This window comes from Tamandua tetradactyla, chromosome 10 (assembly GCF_023851605.1).
Source record: "Tamandua tetradactyla isolate mTamTet1 chromosome 10, mTamTet1.pri, whole genome shotgun sequence".
Lineage (NCBI taxonomy): Eukaryota > Metazoa > Chordata > Mammalia > Pilosa > Myrmecophagidae > Tamandua > Tamandua tetradactyla.
In genome coordinates, this window is record NC_135336.1 from 101,132,181 (window position 1) to 101,156,059 (window position 23,879).

Below are 23,879 nucleotides of genomic sequence, written 5' to 3' on the forward strand. Positions count from 1 at the left end.
AACTAATCAGGCATTTCTGGGATTATTAGACACTGGCTTGGAACTGATATTCTTTCCAGGAAACCCAAAATGTCAATGTAGTTCACCAATCAGAGTAGGGGCTTATGGAAGTGAGGTGATCGAGGGAGTTGTAGCTCAGGGCCATCTCACAGGAGGTATAGTGGGTCCCCAATCCCATTCTGTGGTTATTTCCCCAGTTCAAGAATAAATAATTGGAATAAACCTACCCAGCAACTGGCAGAATCTCCACATTGATTTCCTGAATTGTGGAGTGATGATTATTAAGGTAGGAAAGGCCAAGAAGAAGCCATAGAAGTGGAAGCTATGTAGGTACCTCTACCTAGCAAAATAGTAAATCAGAAGTAATACTGGATTCCTGGAGGGATTAGAGAGATCAGTAATACTCTTAAGGACTTGAACAATGCAGAGGTGGTGATTCCAACATCCCCATTCAACTCTCCAATTTGGCCTGTGCGAAAAACAGATGGGACTTAGAGGAGGACAGTGGATTATCATAAACTTAACCAGGTGATGGCTTCAATTGCAGCTACTGTTCCAGATGTGATACCACTGCTTGAGCAAATCAATACATCCCCTGGTACCTAGTAAGTAGCTATTTATCTGGCAAATATTTCTATTTCCATAGCTGTTAGTAAGGGCCACTAAAACAGTTTGCTTTCAGCTGGCAAGGCCAGCAGTATACCTTCACCATCCCAATTCAAGGGTATATCTATATCAACTCTCCAGTCTTATATCATAATCTTGTCCACAAGGACCTTGATCATCTTTCCCTCCCCAAGATATCTCACTGGTCCATCTTATTGATGATATTATACTGATTGGATCTAGCAAGCAAGAAGTTGCTACTTCTTGCTACTCTAGATTTATTGGTAAGGCATTTCAGAGGATAGGAAATAAATCCAACAAAAATACAGGGGACTTCCAACTCAGTGAAATTTCTAAGTGTCCAGTGATGTGGGGCATGTCAAAATATCCCTTTTAAGGTAAAGGATAAGGTGCTGCATTTGGCCCTTTCTACAAGCAAAAAAAAAAGGGAGGGGGGGGGCAAGTCCTAGTTGACCTCTTTGGATACTGGAGGCAACAAATTCCTCATTTGGGTGTGCTACTCTGGCCCATGGGATAAGTGACCCAAACAGCTGTTAGTTTTGAGTGGGGACTGGAACAAGAGGAGGTTTCTTCAAACAGCTGTGCAAGTCTTATGCCATACAATCCAGAAGAAACAATGGTGCTCAAAGTTTCACTGCAAAGAGAAATGCTTTTTGGAGCCTCTGGCAGGCCCCTATGGGAGAATCACAATGTAAGCCCTTGGGATTTTAGAGCAGAGCCCTGCTATCCTCTCCTTTTTGAGAAATAGTTTTTGGCCTACTACTGAGCCTTACTTAACCATGGGCCACCAAGTTACCATGAGACCTGAGTTTCCTATCATGAACTGGGTGTTGTCTGACCCACCAAGTCATAAGCTGGGCATGTATACCAGTACTCCATCATAAAATGCAAGTGGTATATATAGAGAGTGGGCTCAAGAAGGTCCTGAAGGCACAAGTAAGTTATCTGAGGAAGTGGCCCAAATGCCTATGGCCCCCACTACTGTCACATCACCTTGTAATGTAGTTAAAGGGATAAAATAAGGAATAATACTGTTATTACCATCCTTATTTCTGTAAAGGCTGACAAGAGATGGACTGTGATGGTTAAGTTCCTTATCAATTTAGCTAGGTTATGATCGTGTCAAGTTGTTTGGTCAAGCAGGTAAATACAGCCAAATACCTGTGAGGGTATTTCACAGATTGAAATGACCAGCTGATTGCACCTATGGCTGATGACATCTACAATCAACAAAGGAGGAGGGCTTCAGCAATGGGAGAAGCCTCATCCAATTAGCTGAAGACCTTAAAAGGAGAACTGATTATTTCAGTAGTCAGAACAAAGAATTTCCATCTCTACCTCAGCCAGCCAGCTTCTCCTGGGGGAATCTACCCAATCTTACAGCCTGCCTTATGACATTTGGACTTGCCAATTCCCACAGTCATGAGAGCCAATTCCTATAATAAATTTCTTAATATTTACATGCACACATTTACATACACATACACACACATACATACAGTTGGTTTTATTTCTCTGGAGAACCCTGGCTAACAGACAAACCCAAGCATAATAATAATTATAGTAAATGTAAACAGTCTAAATACACCAAATAAAAGTCAGAGCTTAGCAGCATGAATCTAAAAAATACAACCCTATAATACGCTGTCTACAAGAAACTCACTTCTTATATAATGACAGATGTAGGTTAAAAGTAAAGAGATGGAAAAGGATATACCATACAAATATTAGAGGGCAGCCTCTCCAGAACAACAGCTACATCAAGTTCCCTACCCCCATATTAGTGACAGCCTCTTTCAACATGAAAAAGTTAGAATGGCCATAGCTCAAATACCCCTAAAGAATAGGAGAAAGATCAAAAGTGATGGTAGAGTTATACGGAGAAGGTAGGGTTTAACAAACAAGTATGATAGTTGAACTAATATACCAATATTTCTTTTAATCTCCAGTTTGTTAGTGCAGCTAGAAATATAAAACCTAAAATTGTGGAATTGTAACCCATACTAAAGTCTGAAACCTGTTCTACAACTAACTGTCATGATGTGCTTTGAAATTTATTGCTTTCTTTGTATATATGTTATTTGTCACAAAAAAAGAAAAAAAAGTCAATTGTGATGATAAAAAAAATATGTATTCCTTATAGCCTCCAATGTCCTGGAGCAGGTAGAAGGAAAAATCTGAGATGATGGCATGGAAGCCCGTAACAAACTCTAGGATTGGTCCTGTAACTCCTTGTTGAAGGGTGCTTTGAAAACTACTGTTTTTCTTTCTTTACTTTGTATATTTGTTCTATTACATTAAAAAAGTTAAAGAAATAAAACTGGAATGATTATATTTCTATCAGACTTCAAAGCAAAGAATACTACACAGGATAAAGAGGGAAATTTCATAACGGTAAAGAGGTCAACTCAATAAGACCATCACAATCCTAAATGTGCATACCTCATCAAGTAAAAACTGATAGGACTCAAAGAAGATGCAGAAAAGCCACAATTATACTTGGAGGTTTTGACATGTCTCTCTCAATAATTACCAGAATAAACAGAAAATTAACAAGAGTATAGAAGAACTAAAAAAATAGTACAAACCAACTTGACCTAATTGACATTTATAGAACACACAACTCAGCAACAAGATAATACACGTCTTCCCAGTGCACATGGAACATTCACCAAGATAAGCCATGTTCTGGGCCAAATCTCAACAAATTTAAAATAATTCAAAGCATATTCTGTGATCATGATGAAATTAAATTAGAAATCAGTAAGAGAAAGACATCTGAAAAAGGACAAGTATTTGGAAATCCAACAATATACTTCCAATTAATTCATGAGTCTAAAAGAGAATCTCGAGAAAAATTACAAATATTTTTAACTGAATTTATCAAAAATTGTAGGATTCAGCTAAAGCAGTACTCAGAGAAAAACTACAGCATTTCATTTTAATACATAATAAAAGTTGTTTCAAATCAATGACATAGCTTTCACTTCTAGAAATAATTAAGAAAGGAGTAAATTAAAGTTAAAGAGAGCAGAAGAAAGATGATAAAGATTAGGACAGAAATCAATGAAAACATAAAAACAACAGAAAGAAACCTATAAAGCCAAAACCTGGTTCCTTAAAAAAGTAAAATTAATAAACTTCCAGCAAGACTGAAAGAGAAAAAGGAGAAAAGGCACAAATTACAAGTTATCAGGAATGAAAGGGGGACTCTTACTACAGTTCTCTCAGACATTTAAAATAAGGGAATACTACAAACAAGTCAATGCAAATAAATTCAACAACTTAGATGAGATGAACAAATTCCCTGAAAACCATAAACTGTGAAAATTTACCCAAGGTGAAATAACTATTAAAGAATTTGGATTCATAGTTTAAAGATTTAAAAAAAAAAAGACCTAGATGGCTTGCCAAATTCTGCCAGACATTTAAAAAAGAAATGACACATCAATATTAAAAAGGCTCTTCTAATAAAAAGAATAGACAGCAATTCCCAATTCATTTAATGAAGCCAGCAATACCCAAACACCCAAATCAGACAAAATTCAAGAAAATAAAACTATAGCCCAAGATCCCTCATTGTTTTGGTTTGCAAATGCTACCAAATACAATATACCAGAAATGGATTGGCTTTTATAAAGAGGCTTTGTAAATTACAAGTTACAATTCTAAGGCTGTAAATATGTCCAAATTAAGGCACTAACAAGAGGATGTCGTCACTCAAAAAGGCCAATCAACCTGGGTTTCTCTGTCACATGGGAAGGCACATGGCAACATGTTGCTGTCCTTCTCTCTGAGCTTCTGGTTTCAAATGGCTCTCTCAGCTTCTGTGAGTCTTCTGGCATATACTGCAGCAGTTTCCTTCTGCATCTCCAAACATCCATGTCTAGGCATCTGCTCTCAGTACTGACTCTTGAGTTTCTTTCTCTCTCTGTAAGTTCCTTTAAGGACTCCAGTAAACTAATTCAGACCCACCTTGAATGGAAAGGGGTCACAACTCCGTGGAAATCTAACCGAAAGGTCCTACCCACAACTGGGTGGGTCACATCTCTGTGGAAGCAATCTAATCAAAAGATTCCACCCACAATACACCAACACTCACAAGATTGGATTTAAATTAAAAGAACTTATCTTTTCTAGGGTGCTTAACAGTCTCAAACCAGCACACTCATGAACACAGATGTGAAAATCCTCAACAAAATATTTGCAAGTTGAATCCAGAAATATACGAAATACTGCATTAAAGAATTTATGCCAGGAATGCAAGGCTGGTTCAATATTTGAAAACCAATCAATGTAATTCTCCAAATTCACAGTCTAAAGAAGAAAAACCACATGACCATTTCAACTAACATAGGCAAAGCATCTGACAGTATTCAACATCCATATATGTAAAAACTCCTAATGAGATAGGAATTAAAGGTAACGTCCTTGTGGTGGTGTAAGGCTACATGTTCCCAAAAACAACGAAAAAAAAACATGTTCTTAAATTTAATCCATTCCTTTAGATATGAACCTATTGTAAATAGGACCTTATGATGAGGCTACTTCAGTTAAAGTGTGACCCACCTCAGTCAGGATGAGTCTTAATCCTGTAATTGGAATTCTATATAAGAGAATGAAATTGAGACAAAGAGAGAGAAAAGCTGAAAGCAACTATACCTAGAAGAGAAAGGAGATACCAGTGATATTTAGCTGTACTTTTTTTGTAATGTAGTATTTCGTATATTTCTGGATTCAACTTGCAAATATTTTGTTGAGGATTTTCACATCTGTGTTCATGAGTGTGCTGGTTTGAGACTGTTAAGCACCCTAGAAAAGATAAGTTCTTTTAATTTAAATTCAATCTTGTGAGTGTTGGTGTATTGTGGGTGGAATCTTTTGATTAGATTGCTTCCACGGAGATGTGACCCACCCAGTTGTGGGTAGGACCATGTGCCTTGTCATGTAGCAGAGGTGCCAAGGATCGCCAGCAAGTGGTTTTCAGGAAGAAAGCATCATCATGATGCCTTGATTTGAACATTTTCCTGGCCTCAAAACCATGAGAGAATAAATTCTCATTGTTTAACCCAATTCATTTAATGGTATTTGCTCTTAGTAGCCTAGGAAACTAGACCAATCCTCAACCTGAAAAAGGACATTACAAAAAAAGCACAGCTAAATATCACTCTTAACGGCAAAAGATTTGTTTTCCCCCTAAAATCACTACTCCAGCACTTTACTGAGGTTTCTATCCAATGTAATAAGAAAAGATATAAAATTCATGCAGATCGAAAAAAAGAAGCAAAACTGTTTTTATTAATAGATGACATGATCATCTCTGTAGAAAATCTGATTAAATCTACATTAATGCTACTAGAAAAAGTAACTGAGCTAGTGTGCTGATTTGAAAGGATGCATGTACCCCAGAAAAGCCACGTTTTAATCAAAATCCCATTTCATAAAGGCAGAATAATCCCTATTCAATACTGTATGTTTGAAACTGTAATCAGATCATTTTCCTGGAGATGTGATTTAATCAAGAGTGGTTGTTAAGCTGGATTAGGTGTTGACATGTCTCCACACATTTGAGTGGGTCTTGATAAGTTTCTGGAGTCCTATAAAAGAGGAAATATTTTGGAGAATGACAGATATGCAGAGAGAGCAGAGCAGAATGGCGCAGCCACAAGAAGCAGAGCAACCTTTGGAGATGAAGAAGGAAAATGTCTCTCGGAGAGCTTCATAAACAGGAAGCCAGGAGAGGAAGCTAGCAGATGACACTGTGTTCGCCACGTGCCCTTTCAGATGAGAGAGAAAACTTGAGCGTGTTCACCATGTGCCTTTCCAGATGAGAAAGAAACCCTGAACTTCATCGGCCTTCTTGAACCAAGGTATCTTTCCCTGGATGCCTCTGATTAGACATTTCTATAGATTTGCTTTAATTGGGACATTACCTTGGCCTTAGAACTGTACACTAGAATTTATTAAATTCCTGTTTTTAAAAGCCATTCTGTTTCTGGTAGATTGCATTCCGGCAGCTTGCAAACTAGAACAGCTAGCAAGGTTGCAGGAAATAAAAGTCAATAAATAAATACAAAAGCTTCATATTATATATAATATATTGTAACAAATATTACAACAAATATTATATAACAGCAAATATTCAGAAACTGAAACTTAAAAACAGTACCATTTACAGTAACATTATGGGTACATTTCACAAAAGACATATAAACTTATCCAGTGAAAACTACGAAATAAAGCTGAGAGAAATAAAAGACCTAAATAAATGGGTCAGGACACTCAATATCGTTGAGACTTCAATTCTTCCTACAGATTCAATGCAACTCCAGTGAAAATTTCAGCAGATGTTTTGTTAAAACTGACAAGTTGGTTCTAAAATTCATAGGAAAATGAAAATGACCGAGAAGAGCAAAAAACCACCTTTTGAAAAAGAATAAAAATGTTGGAGGACTGACCTATCGAACTTCAGAATTTAGTATAAAGCTAAAGCTATCAGGACAGCATGGCACTGACATTAAGATAGACAAGTGGATAAGTGGAACAGAACAAAGAGACCAGAAATAGATCAACACAAAAATCAGCAACTGAATTTCAAGAAAGGTGCAAAGGCAAGTCAGGGGAGAAAGGACAGCCCTTCCCACTGGAACGTGGTTGACATCCATACACAAAATAATTACTTTTTATTCATACCTTTATCACATAGCAAAATTTACTCAAGAGATCATAGTCCTAACCTTAAGCAGGGCATGAGATTTTGTTGGTTTGTCCAGAGTGACACCCCAATAAACCCCAGAGCGACTGAATAGTGAATAAAAAAGTATTTGCAAAGTCCCCTTTGGGGAATGGTGAGAAAGGGGGAAAATTCAACTTCCCCAAGTTGAATTCTTGATATTCTCACAAGCAGTGCAGACAATCAAAGCTATAGGCTGAGCCCCCAATCTTGGGGGTTGTTCATATGAAACTTAACCCCACAAAGGATAGGCCAAGCCTACTTAAAATTAGGCCTAAGAGTCACCCCCCCCAAGAGAACTCTTTTGTTGCTCAGATGTGGCCTCTCTCTCCAGCCAACACAACAAGCAAACTCACTGCCCTCCCCCTATCTATGTGGGACATGACTCCCAGGGGTGTGGACCTTCCTGGCAACATGGGACAGAAATCCTAGAATGAGCTGAGACTCAGCATCAACAGATTGAGAAAACCTTCTCGACCAAAAGAGGGAAGAGCTAAATGAGACAAAATAAAGTGTCAATGGCTGAGAGATTCCCAACAGGGTCGAGAGGTTATCCTGGAGGTTATTCTTATGCATTAAATAGATATCACTTTGTTAGTCAAGATGTAATGGAGAGGCTGGAGGGAACTGCTTGAAAATGCAGAGTTGTGTTCCAGTAGCCATGTTTCTTGAAGATGATTGCATAATGATGTAGCTTTCACAATGTGACTGTGTGATTGTGAAAACCTTCTGTCTGATGCTCCTTTTATCTACCTTATCAACAGACAAGTAAAACATATGGAATAAAAATAAATAACAGGGGGAACAAATGTTAAAATAAATTTAGATCTAAATGCTAATGATCAATGAAAGGGTAAGGTGTATGGTATGTATGAATTTTTTTCTGTTGTCTTTTTATTTCTTTTTCTGAATTAATGTAAATGTTCTAAGAAAGGATAATGATGATGAATATGCAACTATGTGATGATATTGTGAATTACTGATTATAAATGCAGAACAGAATGATCAAAAGTTAAGAATGCTTGTGTTTGTTTGTTGTTATATATTTTTTAATTTAAAAATTAATAGAAAATTTTTTTTTAAAAAAGAGATCATAGACCTAAAATTACAAAAGTCCTAGGGGTTAAATCAGCTACCATTACATTTCTTAGGTCTCTGATGAAAATATCACAGCATTCTATCAGTACCTAATAGGAACAAAAACAAATTATCCTTGTATTAGGTACAAGGGCACTGCTGCTTTTCTAAAATAACTGATTGGGCACCTGGATGCAGACCACCACAGTTCATATTCTGGGTCCATCATTAATTGGCTCTGTGGCCTTGAGCATAACCTTAACCTTCCTGAACCTCAGTCTCCTCCTCTGTACAACGGAGGCAATAACAGCTCCTAATGGGGTCACTGGGAGGACTAAACGATTTAATGCATGCAAAGCACTAAGACGACTACCAGGCACATGGAACATGCTCAAAGGCTGATGGCTCTGATGGTGACCACGATAATGCGTGCTACAATACCATGAGTGCCTTTAGGCCTCAAATCTCTGCCTTTGCATGTACTGTTCCTGCTGCTGGAAGGACCCTTCCTTCACCCCTTGTGCACTTGGCTTCTCATGCCTGCCTTCACACCATGGCCTAGATATCATTTCTCCACCAGAAAACATATCCCAGCTCTGGCCATCTGGGCCAAGCGACCTTCCCATAAGCATCTACCACATCCTCTAAATGAAGCTATGGTGTAACTATTTGAACAAAACTGTTGTAGCCCTAGTACAAACCCTCACAACTTTAATTTTAGACTTTTTTAATCCAAGTAATGTATGGAGCACATAACTCACACCATCCTTCATTTTTTGGCTCTAACCAAAGGATGAGACAAGGTTCAAAAATGTTTTTTCATACATTACTTGCTGGTAAAAGTTTTACAGCTGATCTTTCTGAAGCAGCCATATAAAAAATTAGCGACTACAACTATGTGATGATATTGTGAGCCAATGATTATATACTATGAATGGACTGTATATTGTGAAAATTTCTCAATAAAAATATATTTTTTTTAATCAGTGAATAAAAACTGTACTATTTTCTACAGTTCTGTCCTTATTAAAAATTATTTTAATTTCTTAGTTAAAAAGAACTAAATTTAAATTCATTTCAAGATAATTAACATAATCCTGAAATGTCATGTGATAGTATTTGGGACTCACTGGTCTAAGGCGAGAACATTCCTTATGCTTATATTCTTTTTCTAAAATAATATATAATAGGCAACGTGCATCTCAATTCTCCAGGCAATCTGTGGCTTCTATTTTTTAAAACTCATTGTCAAATTGAGTTTACCTGAAAAAAGGCCCAATCCACATATTATAAATAATATATAAACATTAACTCTTAAATACAATAAACACCATACACTTTGAGTCTGGTGCACTGTCCTGGCTTCAAGTCCCCGAGAAGTTGCAATATCGTGTCCAGGAGCACACGGCTCGAATTAACCAAGAATTCACGGCCACAGGCAATGGCAGCAACATCTGTAACGAAAGACAAAGCAAAGGCTCACGATCCTAGTTACATCAGAACCAAGATGTTTATCCAGTACAGAATATTTGCTGGTATTTTTCTACTAAGACACCTAATGAAAGAATAGAAGAGAAGGCAAGGCATCAAAAAGTGGTTTTATCCACACAGACAGCAGCCCAGAAAGACTGACCGCCACAACAAGTTACTAAAATAGTGAGCAACATCCACTGTAATTAGTTTAGTACCCCTGAAATGGAGCAGAGGGTTTTCCTTTAAATATGTCTGCATCTGACCAGAGCTCTGTAAGTGTACACCATGCTGCCACAGTGTGCAGACGAAACAACTGTGGGCAGCCAGGGTCCAAACATACGGTGGAGACTGATAATCACAGCTGAGACCAATGACACTAAAATGACCAATAACCTCCAATATTATTAGCACCTGCTAATGACTCTTAACCAGGATATGATACTAAAATCATATGAGGTCAAATGGGAGAGTATGAAAATTCATTTTGAAAAAAGTTTTTTTGAAACTTTATGACCTGATGTGGGTGAGCAAATATCACGTTTCTTCACGACTAAGGCCTGGAAGAATCATCACAGAGACCACACCAAATAATTCCACGGCTTCCAAAGGACTCTGCTGCAGCCCACACCTGACCCTGTCAACATTCCCAATACATGGGAGGATACATCAATGATCCAAATTGCACTAATGTACCTGTTGTAAGATTCTTCTTTAGTTAGGTCTAAAAATAAAGCATGATTCAATGTGATTAAAGTTCCTAACTAAAACAAGCAGAAAGAGGTTGAAAAGAAACACGGCAGAGGCAACCTTGTCTTTTCCCTGACTTTAAAGGAAATGTTACTAATAGTTCACAATTAAATGTGATATCTGATGTGTTTCTGGTAGAAATCTTCTTTAGCAGCTGAAGGAATTATTCGTCTATTTTTAGTTTGCTAAGAAATACTAAGAATGGAGATGAACGTTATCGCCTACTTGTTCTACCTTTGGTTACCAGAATTTGATTGCAGAGCATAAAGTCCCATCTATGCTATCAGATCATGCTTATGGAATTAGATCCTTGAAAATTCTTCCTATTTTTTTCACCTTGGCTGAGATGACCAAGACAGACTTGATGGATTTTTTTCCCCCATTTCTATTTACCATCCCAACAAGTTTGCCTCAAAAGCTGGTGGTTTGCCTGCCATGCTGGTGCCTGTCCATGTAAAAAACAAACCTGGTGCTGTGCTCTTTGCTATACACTTCAATGAGAGGTATAACTTTATTGAGGACAGAAGTCTTCATAGATAAAAAAGCATACCTTCTTAATTCACCACAGCTTCTTTAACCATTTAGGTATTGAGGGACATTTCAAATTGTTTCCAGTTTCTGGAAATTACAAATAAAGCTGCTCTGAACACAGTTGTGCAATAGTTTTGTTTGTTTGTTTTGTTTTTTTGCATGGGCAGGAACTGGGAAACGAACCCAGGTCTCTGGCATGGCAGGCGAAAACTCTGTGTGCTGAGCCATTGTGGCCTGCCTTGTAATAGTTTTTTGGGTGGAAAAAAAAAAACTATACCTTCTTTCATTCAATGAATTTTAATCTTTAATCTTGTGATTACATTTTTAAGCATATGACACATCCCAGTTTTACTAAAGAAATATTTTGGGGGAAAATGAAGCAATTAAACATTTGGCATCATAAACACATGAAAAAGAATTCTAAGGTAGCTTTGCAGGGGAAAACATTATTTCTTATGCAAATATATATTAGAATCCAGCAGGAAAAGATAAGTTCTCAATATGAACGCTGGTAAATGACTTCCCAATGACTCCTGTCTCCTGTTGTTCAGACCCTTGAATCTGAGCTGGCCTGTGACTCACTCATAACTAACCGAATGCAGCAGAGTCTAAGCTACATGACTTCCAAAGTTAGGCAAGAGGCCTCACAGCTCCCACCACGGCCTCTTACAGCACTGGCTATGGAGCCCTGAGCCACACTGCAAGAAGCCCAACTTCCCTCAAGCCACATGAGGGACAGACCTTGGAGAAGGACTATGATGGTGGAGCTCTGAGACACCATGAGAGAGGGAGGGTCACCCACCAGCCCCCGAGCTGTACGGTCATCCCAGCTGAGGCCCTGACATCACTGTGCAGAGGCAGATCATCCTCACCAACCCCTGACAAAACTGCAGATTCATGAACATAACTGATTGCTGTGGTTTTAAGATTTCCAGTCTTGGGGTAATCTGTTACACAGAATATCACTAATACATCACTGAAGAAAAGGTAAAATTATACAGTACAACATACACTCTATAATAACAGGCAACAACATACAATAAAACTCAACAAATTTAGTGGTAAAAGAAGTTTCCTACCATATATCCAGCATCGTGAGAGCATTTCACTGAATACTGATGACCATAGAGCAAATGATAACATAAAATAAATGTGAATAAATCTCTACACAGATAGCCCTAGTGCTCTGTCAAACTGGGCTGTGATGCTTATGAGTCAATTACAGGTCTACAGAATTGCCTTTATCATCCACCATATACATACAAAAAATTGCTGATTTAATTTTATGGTGAAATGTACTAATTTTTATAGGTTCATTCTTCATTTACATCATTTATAGGTATTTCTAGAGGTTAGCATAGTAACTATATAGCATAAGAAATGCATCCTGCCAATCATGTATTAAGAAAGATTTACAGGGTTGAGACACATTATGTTTAATAGTTTTGTTTTGGGTTAGGATAATTTTGTCTTAATTCACCAGAAAAAAATAATAACAGAGTACTGGCTTAAGAAGAGATTTATAGATTAATGGACAAAGTTGAGAGTCTAAAAATAAAACACTACACTTATAGTCAACTGATTTCTGACCAGGTTGCCAAGACAATTCAATGGAAAAAGAACAGAACAGTCTTTCTTAAAAAGTGGCACTAGGACAACTGTATCACAAGTAAAAGAATGAAGTTGGACCCTTAACTAACACCATATGCAAAAATTAACTAAAATGAATCAAAGACCTAAGTGTGAGAGCTAAAATCATAAAACTCTCAGAAGAAGGCATAGGTATAAATCTTCCTGACCTTGGATTAGTGGTTTTGGAGATACCAAAAGCATAAGCAACCAAAGGAAAATAGAAAAAACTGGACATCTTCAAAATTTAAAACTTCTATGCTTCAAATACCATAATTAAAAAATCATTTATTCAAACTGAGTAGACTGAAATACTAGTGGTCAATGAAAGCGAGTGGTAAGGGGTATGGCATGTATGAGTTCTTTGTTCCTTTTACTGGAGAGATGCAAGTGTTAAAAAAAATGATCATGGTGATGATAATACCTATGTAATGATATTGTGAGCCACTGATTATAACCATGTCAAAAATATCTGTATATCAAGAATGTTTGTGTATGTTCATTGTTTATAATGAAAACATTTTTTTAATGTAAAGGAGAAACCGAAAAACTTTTGCTATGGTTGTGGTTCATAACTTCAATACAAATTAATTGTCAAATTTTTGTTTCTAGAAATAGTTTCATTTTTTGCTCTATAACTACTTTTTAAACTGTCCTTTGAAATGTATTACTTTTCTGTATATATGTTATATTTCACAATAAAATGCTAAAAAAATTTAATGATAAGAGACTCTTGTCTAGAATATAAAAGAACTCTTATGAATCAACAGTAAGATCAATAATCCGATTAAGATATGGGCAAAAGACAGACATTCTTCCAAAGACAAACAGCCAGTAAGCACATGAAAAGATGCTCAACATCATTTGCCCTCAAGAAAATGCAAGTCAATGCCACAATGAGGTTCTACTTCACACCCACCAAAAAGGCTATAATAATAATAAAAAAAAAAACAGTAACAACTGTTTTGAGCATGTAAACAAATTGAAGTCCTCAGACACTGTTGGTGGGAATATAAAATGGTGTAGCCACTTTGGAAAACAATCTGGTATAACAGTTAAACACAAAAGTTACCATATGATCCAGCAATTCCACTCCTAGAAAAATGAAATAAAAATATGTCCACCCAAAAACTTACACACAAATATTCATAGCAGTATTTATCAGTAATAGCCAAAGAATAATTACCCAAATGTCCATATACTCATGAATGGATTAATAAAATATTATACATCCCTCCAAGGGAGCACTATTCAGTCATAAAAAATAGTGAAGTACTGATATATGCCACAACATAGATGAACCTTGGAAACACTACACTCAGTGAAAGAGGCCAAACACAAATGGCCACCTTTTATATGATTCCATTTATATGCAATGTCCAGAAGAGCCTTGGGGGATGGCAAGATTGTGGGGAGAAGGCTAAGGGGAGCAGGATTTCTTTTAAGGGTAATGAAATGTTTTAGCATTGATTGTAGTGATGGATGCACAACTCTGCGAATATACCAAAAGCCACTGAGCTATATACTTCAAAATGAGTACGTGTACAGTACATGAATTATATCTCAATAAAGCTGTTGAAAAGAAAATGAACAATAATGAAGGAGAGGATAATAAAACACGATTCTAACACTCAATAAATTACTTAGTTCCTTTAGCCCTAGACCTGTTTCTATAAACCTCTTATCTGTAGCTTTCAAAACGTATTTTTTTTTAGAATTATGAGCAATTACATGATTTTCTTTTGATATTAACATCACTTTTATTTTTTGCTTTTTGTTTCCTTGAACTTGCCTGGGCTAGCTATGGCAGGTTTCTTAACAATTTCATTATTCAGCTGCTGAAGGGCTGGGGATGAGGACCACGGCCCATGGGTAACTGCCATCTGGCAACTCGGCTTCTGTACAATTATTTGTGAAATCCCTCACAGGGAAGTCAAGTCCACAGAGTTGGAAGAAATGCCCAGACCTAGTGGGAAGTGCCCTGTAAACTGAAGGGTACTTGACAGTCAGGCTAACCACACTTTTCTGTTCACGGTGTCAGTCAGCAGTGGAAAGTGACTCCACGAGGATATGGATCTATCCAAGGTCTGTGGACAACTGATAGAGTAACTTCTCTCCGCTCTGCCTATCTCTTACCTTCAACACATGTACGCCCCAAGTTACATCAGCTTCCATCGTGGAATGAGCATGCCCCACTGTTAGGAAATCCAATCATAAAAAATAATGCAAGGCAAGGTGACACAGTTTCACTCCCAGCCAAATGCTAACTTTCACTGTGCTTGAATTTCTCCCTTCACATCATAATGCTCTCTCAGGAAAGGAAGACTCCCAGCATCTTTTCTTACTTTTAACCTAAAACTTATTCTAGGGTCATTATCAGAAGAACAATCTTTTCTTTTCTGGTACATGATCCTGCAAAATTTAACGGATAGAGATTTATTTTACAAATGGAATTGTCATATAAAATGTACTGCAGAAGGATTATTTTAAGAAACCCCAGAAAATTCTCCTATACACACAATCAAATTAGAACTGAGAGATGAAAATCAGCTTGTCCATACTATGGGCAAAAGATTCTGTGGAAGTGAGAAGATAAACGGGTTAAAGGCCAAAAGGCCAACAGAGTCCAGACAAGTTCCTCTAAATCTTTAACTAAGCTTCCTCAATACCATCTAAAGCTGAAGCTAAGGAACAGTTTCAGCCAACTGTGACCAGCTTAATAGGAAAAGGATTATTAGGATTGCGCCAACCCCTGCAATCACCTAATGTTACCTGTTTTTAAAAACCTAATGGTCGAGGATATGGATCTGTCCAAGGTCTGTGGACAACTGATAGAATAACTTCTTTTCCTGTGGCACCTAGCCTAACCTCTCTTCAGCCCTGCCCCCGACCCTGAAGCCGAATTCTGTACAGTAAAAGATTTATGCACAGGTTTCTTTAGTGTCCAATTCTATAAAGATAGCCCAGATTCACTTGTCTTCACCTGGAAAGATAAACAATTCACCTACAGAGTTATGTCCCTGGGAATCACTGAAGCTCCATCCAACTTCTCCCCAGTCTTAAACCAAGATGTTAAGGATACATGGAATCCTTGAGGGTGCCCTCTGAAACAAAACGTACACGTACATAACCTCCTCTTTAAATTTCCCTAATCTGGAAAACTGATAATGTTTAACTCTTCACTGAGCTAGCTAAAAAAAAAACAGAAAGCTTCTAAGAAGGTAATTATCCTTGCCATGATCTGTCAACTGAAGGAAAGGCATTATCTAAGGAAACATTACAAATGATCCCAAATTACCCAAGTTCAACTATGAAAGACAACTGAGAGAATTTCTGTGATTAATTGGATATTGCATATAATACATAACAAATTTTTCTGAATTGGCAAGGCCTTCAAATGACTAGACTAAATCAAATATCTCAGAACTATGTCCATGAAACACAAACTGAAAAGGCCTTCAAAGACCTCAAAATTCTCAAGAACCACCTCTAATCTCCCATATTATCACAAATCTTTCATTTTCTTCTATGCATAAAAAGTCAGGGCAGGGGCGGGCCGCGGTGGCTCAGCGGGCAAGAGTGCTTGCCTGCCATGCCGGAGGACCTCGGTTCGATTCCCGGCCCCAGCCCATGTAAAAAACAAACAAACAAACAAAAATATAATAAAACAAGAAAATGTTTAAAGATGTTTCCCTTTCTTCCTCCCTTCCTTCCTTCCATCCTTCCTTCCTTCTCTCTGTCTTTCCTTTCCTTCCTCCCTCTCTCTTTAAAAAAAAAAAAAAAAAAAAAAAAAAAAAAAAAGTCAGGGCAGTGATTCTCAACCAGGGAAAGATTTTGTCCCAAGAGGACATTTGGCAATGTCTGGAAACATTTTGGTTTGTCCTGCTAGAGGGTTGCTACTAGCATCTAATAGACGGTGGACAGGAAAACTCCTAGATATCTTTCAATGCCCAAAACAGCCCCTTACAACGAAGAATGTTATTAGTATCCAGGTGTGTGGGACATGACTCCCAGGAAGGTAAATCTCCCTGACAACATGGGACAAGATTCCTGGGATGAGCATCATCCCAGCATCATGGGATTGAGAAATCTTGACCAAAAGCGGGAAGAGAAAAATGAGACAAAATAAGGTTTCAGTGGCTGAGAGACTTCAGTGTCAAGAGGTTATTCTGGATGTTATTTTTAGGCATTATGTAGATATCCCTTTTTAGTTTATGATGTATTGAAGTGGCTAAAGGGAAGTACCTGAAATTGCTGAACTGTGTTCCAGTAGCCGTGATTCTTGAAGTTTACTTCATAACAATATAGCTTTTATAATGTGACCATGTGATTGTGAAAACCTTATGTCTGATACTCTTTTTATCTAGGGTATGGACAGATGAGTGAAAAAATAAATAAATAATAGGGGGGATTAGGGTAAAAAATTGGGTAGATAGAAATACTTGTGATCTATGAGAGGGAGGGGTTAGGGGTGATACAAATATTCTAAAAATGATCATGGTGTTGAACACACAATTATGTGATGATATTGTGAGCCACTGATTGCATACTATGTATGGACTGTATGTGTATGAAGATCTGTCAGCACAAATACTAAAAATGTTTATATATACATTGCCAGGTGTGAGACACCCTGTCCCACCACAGCACACAGCAGAGGCTGCTGTCCATGAGAACCAGCGCCAGGGCTTATATCCAGTGGGTAAGGCATACTGTCTCCTCTCACCTCAGACACAACAGCCTCAGCAGCATGCAAGCTTCAGGTCCTGCACTAGTATCGTATTGAACTAAAGCACCAGAAACACTATAATTCCTCTGCTAACTGAAAATACCCAGTGTTTTTCTAGTAGTTGATTAACTAATTATGAAATAATGTTACTTTCTCCTCATACTACAGGCCATCAATGTAACCCTCTCAACCCAGCAACTGTTGGACACTTTCCTGATGGTGGACCCCTTGATGGTGTTCCATGGCATAAGAAGTGCCCATGCCCAGAACAGGGGTTGTGGACACACCGTATCACAGTCTACCTGAATGATGTCTCTTGAGCAGTCTCGTCTTAAATGTAAGCAGGGCATTACCAGGCTAGTCATGAAATACCTACTCTAGACTTCTTCAAAAGCCAATACTTTACCAGAAACTAAATTGGCTTACGTGGCTGAACTTATATAAGGCTCTTATTAGGGCATGTCATACTGCTAAAAGTAAAAGATGAAATAATTTACTGCTAGTCAATTTTTGAAGTAATTCACAACTTGGGACTGTCATAAAATGGCAAAAAAGATTTCTTAATATTCACAGGACCCCTATTAAAAATGGACAAAAAATACATGAAATTACTTGATGCTTTATATTACCTGAAGAAACCACTGTTATAAAAGTAGAGGCCCAGAGAAAAGACACAAAGTGAGAGAAAGCCATAGAAACAGAGAGGAAATCACTGAAGACAGAAGCTGGAAGCAGCAAAACCTGGAAGAGAAGGGAGAGACCAGCAGACACTGCCATGTGCCATGCCACCTGACAGAGTCCAGGATCACCAGCAGCCAGTCTTCAGGAAGAAAGCATCTTTGACCTAGAGGAGCAACAGCTGCAAGCAGAAAATGAAGGCCTCTGTGAGCCACAGGACACATATAGGACAGTTTAAGTATCTAAGTGACCAAGTGATCACAGAATAAGGGGCACAGGTATCCATCACACATCCTTGCAGAACATGCATAGTTCTGGTGCTAGAAAGAGCTACTGCTATCCATACAATACAACTGGCAACATGTAGCTATTTAAACTTAAAATAAAGGTAACTAAAATTAAATTAAAAATGGTCACTCCTTTAGTTCACCAGCCACATTTCAAGTGCTCAAAGGCCACTTGCAGGTAAGTAGTGACTACTGCATTGGACAGCACAGATAGAGAGCATTTCTTCATCACTGGAGGCACTCCTGTAGGACCTCAGCTGCAAGGCTGCTCAGAGCAAATCCAAAGACTGTAGGATTTGGAGAGAGATTTAATGACAACTGAACATACTAGTCCAGGAAGAAGTCTAGGAAGATATATTTTGAAGTCTCCTAGGACCACTTGAGGGCACTTCCAAGAAGAAATGGGCCCTAGGAAATGGAACATGTATGGGAGGGTCCCTGTGCTCTCAAGTGGCATTGATATCTTTCCCACAATTCTTCTATAACATGAGTCATCATGGATATGAGTCCTCAGTGGATCAATTCATGGATCATTTTGCTACTGAAAAACCAACTGTCCTACTTTGAAGCTGCTACATACCCCAGAAAGGGCCATGTTCTTTTGATACATTGCCATGGATGTGGACCTACTGTGGATGGGACCTTTTGATTAGGTTGTTTCAACTGAGATGTGACCCACCCCATTTAAAGAGGGTCATAGTCATTTACAGGAGTCCATTATGACATGAAAAAGGACACAGAAGAAGCCCAGAGAGAAACATCAGAGAAATCTGGTTAGAGCTCAGAGAAAACTCCCCCAGAGGAGCTGAGAGAGAAAACCCTAGAGATGCTTAGAGAGGACCCAAAGAAGCTCAGAGAGGAAGCTACTGGAACCAGGAGCTGAGAGCAATGAAACTCGGGAGTGAAAACCAGCAAACACTGGCCATGTGCCCTGCTGGCTGACAGAGGAACTCCGGAATGCCAGCAGTCTTTCTTCAGAGAAGGTATCATTCTGTTGATGCCTTAATTGGGACGTATTCATGTCCTTAGAAATGTAAATTGTAAACTAATAGATCTCCACTGTAAAAGCCAAAAAAAACAAGTAGAGGCCAGAGTCAAAGCAATACTACACAAGCTAGAGGAAATACTTTAACATATCATCATGCTAAACAGCTTACCCTGATAAAAACCTCTCATAGAAAAGATAAATCCTTTTAGCTTTTAAAGATAACACTAGGAAGAAATGGGTTGTAAATCCCAAGAAGGCAGGATGGCCGACTGGTGGGACCAGTTAACCTCCAAGGGATGCACTGCCTAAATCCTCCAAGAGACAACCCATTAAACCGCGCAGAGACAGGCCCCAAAACTAACAACTCTAGTAAAGAAACTTCACTACCCCACTCTAACTACCCCAGGTTGGGCATGCACGAGAACCATACCCTAAAGGGCCTTCTGAGTGCCTCCAAGTAGATTTTACAAGTAGCCTCCTTCATGGGTTATAAGTATGTACTAGTAACAGATTTGCTTTTTCTGATGGATTACACTATCCCTGTAAAAGCCCCACACACACATTCCACTGTACAATTATTTAGTCCCTTGCCTTTATCTCTTAAAACACATGGAATCAAGTCAAAACTTATAGGAAAAGGCTTACTTTATAATCCTTTGGGAGAAATTTACTGAAAAGACATGTGTGACATGAATCTGAGGGGTGTAAATTTCCCTTGCAATGTGGGACAGAACAACCCAGATGAGCCGGGACCCAGCATCATGGGATTGAGAAAAACTTCTTGACCAAAAGGGGGAAGAAAGAAATGAGACAAATTAAAGTGTCAGTGGCTGAGAGATTCAGAGTCAAGAGGTTATCCTGGAGGTTATTCTTATGCATTATGCAGATGCCCCTTTTTAGTTTATGGTGTATTAGAGTGGCTGGAGGGAAGCACCTGAAATCGCTGAGCTGTGCTCCAGTAAATTTGATTCTTGAAGACGACTACAAAGCTATACAGCTTATACAATGTGACTACGTGGTTGTGAAAACTTATGTCTGATGTTCTTTTTATCTAGCATATGGACAGATGAGTAAAAAAATATGGGTTAAAAATAAATGTATAATGGGGGGATAAGGGGTAAAATAAATTGGGTAGACTGAAATACTAGTGGTCAATGAGAGGGAGGGGTAAAGGGTATGGAATGTATGAGTTTTTTCTTTTTATTTCTTTTTCTGGAGTGATACAAATGTTCTAAAAATGATCATGGCAATGAATAACAACTATATGATGATACTGTAAGCCACTGATTGTACATCATGTATGGACTATGTGTGAAGATTTGTCAATAAAAATATTTTTAAAAAAAACAACAATGGCAGGAGTCACAGCTTGGTTTTAGAATTTATACTTCAGGCATTAAGCTAGTAAAATGATAATGATTCCCAATGACAGGCAGCTTACCCCATAGCTCTGCTTGGTTTCTGTCTACATGCATAACTGAACAGGACATACAAGCTCATATTGCATTTCCTTTAGCCTTGGTCCTTCTTAATCACTGATACTTACCAGAACCACCTGGTGTCCAGACCAGATCTACTGACCCAGATTCTCCAGGCTGAGTCCACTCAGTGGAGAAACATTGCGAGTGAAGTTTATGCACAGACTCCCCTAAATGCGAACCATGGCTACCATGTCCACATGTAACCCGTTCTGTGGTTGGGAAAAGTTACTTACTTGTCACAATTCCAGCCAAAGCAAAAACAAACTGGTTTTCATCAGAATCCAGCTCCTTTACATCCCCATCTAGCGACTTCACAAAACTCTCCATTGTTTGACCAGTGATGTTGAAAAACTTCAATGCTTTATCCTGAAAGTTTGGAAATAAAAGTCACCTTTCACACACACCAGTATAAAAACATGTGAAGAGTGCAAAATACAGGGGAAAAAATGACTCTTGTTTTCATTACAGAAGCATTATTTTTAAGTATACTTTCATTAAAATTTGGGACAAGTAGAAGCAAGAAAAAGTATCCCTAAAAATTGATGAGAAGGAGTAAAACAAAAAAATAAATATACACTGGTAATAAAGAAATTTACACAATGATAGTACTAGAATGAATTTTCCCAAAAATATAACAGTAATATACTAGAAAAATATGTTGTCTGTTCATTTTATGCATTAAACCAGAAATTTCCAAATCTTTAGCAGAACTTTTTTTCCAAATAAAATCTTAACTGAAACCTCAACATGCAAAAAAAGATTAAAAAACAAAAACAGTAAAGTGTTTTCTCTGGCAGTTCAAATCTTCATTACACAGCAAAAAAAAATTACAAGTTTACAAAATCTTTGAAGCACTTCTTTCGGGGTGCTAGAATTCTATAGAATTGTTTAAAAACCAATGCAGGCTGAGTGTATGTGTTGGGAATGTTTGTGTTTCTTTCATGTAATTTTTTTTTAATTAATAAAAAATTTAAAAAATGTAAAAAAAAAAAAAAACCAATGCAGAAAAAAAAAAAAAAAGGCAGGGTGCACGGGTGGTTCAGTGCTAGAATGCTCACCTTTCATGTGGGAGACCCGGGTTTGATTCCCAGACCATACACACCAAAAAAAAGAAAAAAGAAAAACCAATGCATTTATAAGTGGGCACAAGGGAACTCTCCAGCACAATAAAAATTTTCTAAAACTGATAACTGACAACTAGAAATTTGCTAAAACCACATAATTGTAGAGTTACAATGGGTGAATTCTATGGCATCTGAGTTCCACATTAATAAAGCTATTAAAATTTAGAAGTGTATTTAGTCCCTCCACTGAAAGTCAAAGACAAATTTACTTTGGTAAGTCAGCTCTCATCTAATTAACTTACCACTGTCCTCCTCCCAACTTGATTTCCTCCACACCCACAACATTCTCCAGGGTCAAACCTCCAACTTCACTGGTCCCCCTCCCCTGACCTATCACTTCCAGCCCATCACAGGCATCCCATCTTTTCCATCTCCCTCCAGCCTGGACAGTGACAGGCCCCATGCTCAGCCTTCCTGGCTGGTCTCCAGGACCCACAACCCTCACATTTTAATCCATCCACACACTGTGGTCAGATAGCCCTCCCACCAGCTCAACCACTCTTTTTTTCCTTTAATTAATAATTTCAATTTATCCAAGGCAAGGTTTGAAAGCAAAGAGACAAATTACATACTGGGAGAAGATATTTGCAACAAAATCAACAAAAGGTTAGTATCAGTGATTCCTTCAAATCAATGAGAAAAGCATAAATAACTAATAGAAAAGTGGGTAAAAGAGATAAACAGGCATTTCCCAGAAGAAAAATTAGCCACATATGGCTAATGAAGATATGAAGAGATGTTCAACTTCACTGATAAAGGAAATGCAAATCCAGACCATACTGAGCTAACATTTTTACCAATAAAAATAAAAATCTGGCAAAACCAAAGATTGAAGAAGATGCAGATCCATTCACAGGACCTCCTACACAATGCTCCCCACCACTCTTACCCAAAAACCTTCAAGTGATCCAGTCCCGCCTGCAAAATCAAACGCTACCCAGCATTTAAGATCCTCCACAAGCAATTTCAACCCACTGTCTAAGCCTTACCTCCCCACTGCCTTACACCAGAAATCCTCTACTCAGTGTCAATTGACCTCCACATTATCCCTAAAACAAACCTCAGACTTCTTGCCCAATGCCTCTGATTATGCTAGTCCCCTTTTTGAAGCTACCCTTCTCATTTTCTGCCATTTCTACCAATTAGATTTAATCAAGGCCCATTTCAAATCCCTCCTTCTCTGTGAAATTTCCTAGCATATGCACGCTGCTTCTTAATACTCAATAAATTAAAATGGTATTATCCATGTGTGCTAAGGCACTTTCCCTTTTGCCAAATACCACAGAGAAGGGACCTAATTCATTTCTCTTTATATTCCCCCAGAGCTCCAGATCCCAGCAGCTACAGGTAGAAGGTATTCATCAACCATTCGGTGAATTAACAAAACTAAACAGGCAGAGGGCAGTGAGCTTAGGCTACAGGCACCTTAAGGCCCCTTCTGCACCCCGTGAGTCGAATAAAACACACATCAACTGCCTCCAAAAAGCCTTAAGTTCAGCTTACTCCTCCCAGAATGGCTTTGACGACATCCTCGCTGCTGGAGACACCCCATAGAAGGGTACAGGCTGCTGCCCCCATTTCTGTACAATACTCTGCCTGCTGCAGTAGTTGTTGCTTTGCTTCATTCAGCTGCTGTCGAAGAGCCAGTTTCTCCTGAAATCAAAGCAAAATAAAATCAGAAAAAGGAATAGCATTAGACCTCAAAATATTTCTATCACATTTCCTATCTGACAAAGATATTTTTAAAAGGAAGTGCAGCTATGGGATATATGTAT

At 38.1% G+C, this 23,879-nt stretch overlaps 1 protein-coding gene across 5 annotated transcripts in view; it reads right to left on the reverse strand.

Annotated features, from left to right (window-relative positions):
* The window catches only part of HSF2BP (heat shock transcription factor 2 binding protein), a 245,728-nt gene that overhangs the window by 122,196 nt on the left and 99,653 nt on the right, over positions 1–23,879 (reverse strand). For all 5 annotated transcript variants that reach the window (XM_077119017.1, XM_077119016.1, XM_077119014.1 and 2 more), the window contains 3 exons: positions 23,608–23,757; positions 21,214–21,346; positions 9,774–9,891 (listed from right to left, as the gene is read on the reverse strand). In XM_077119017.1, the coding sequence (XP_076975132.1) occupies positions 9,774–9,891; positions 21,214–21,346; positions 23,608–23,757 (401 nt within the window). The remainder of the gene's footprint in view (positions 1–9,773; positions 9,892–21,213; positions 21,347–23,607; positions 23,758–23,879) is intronic.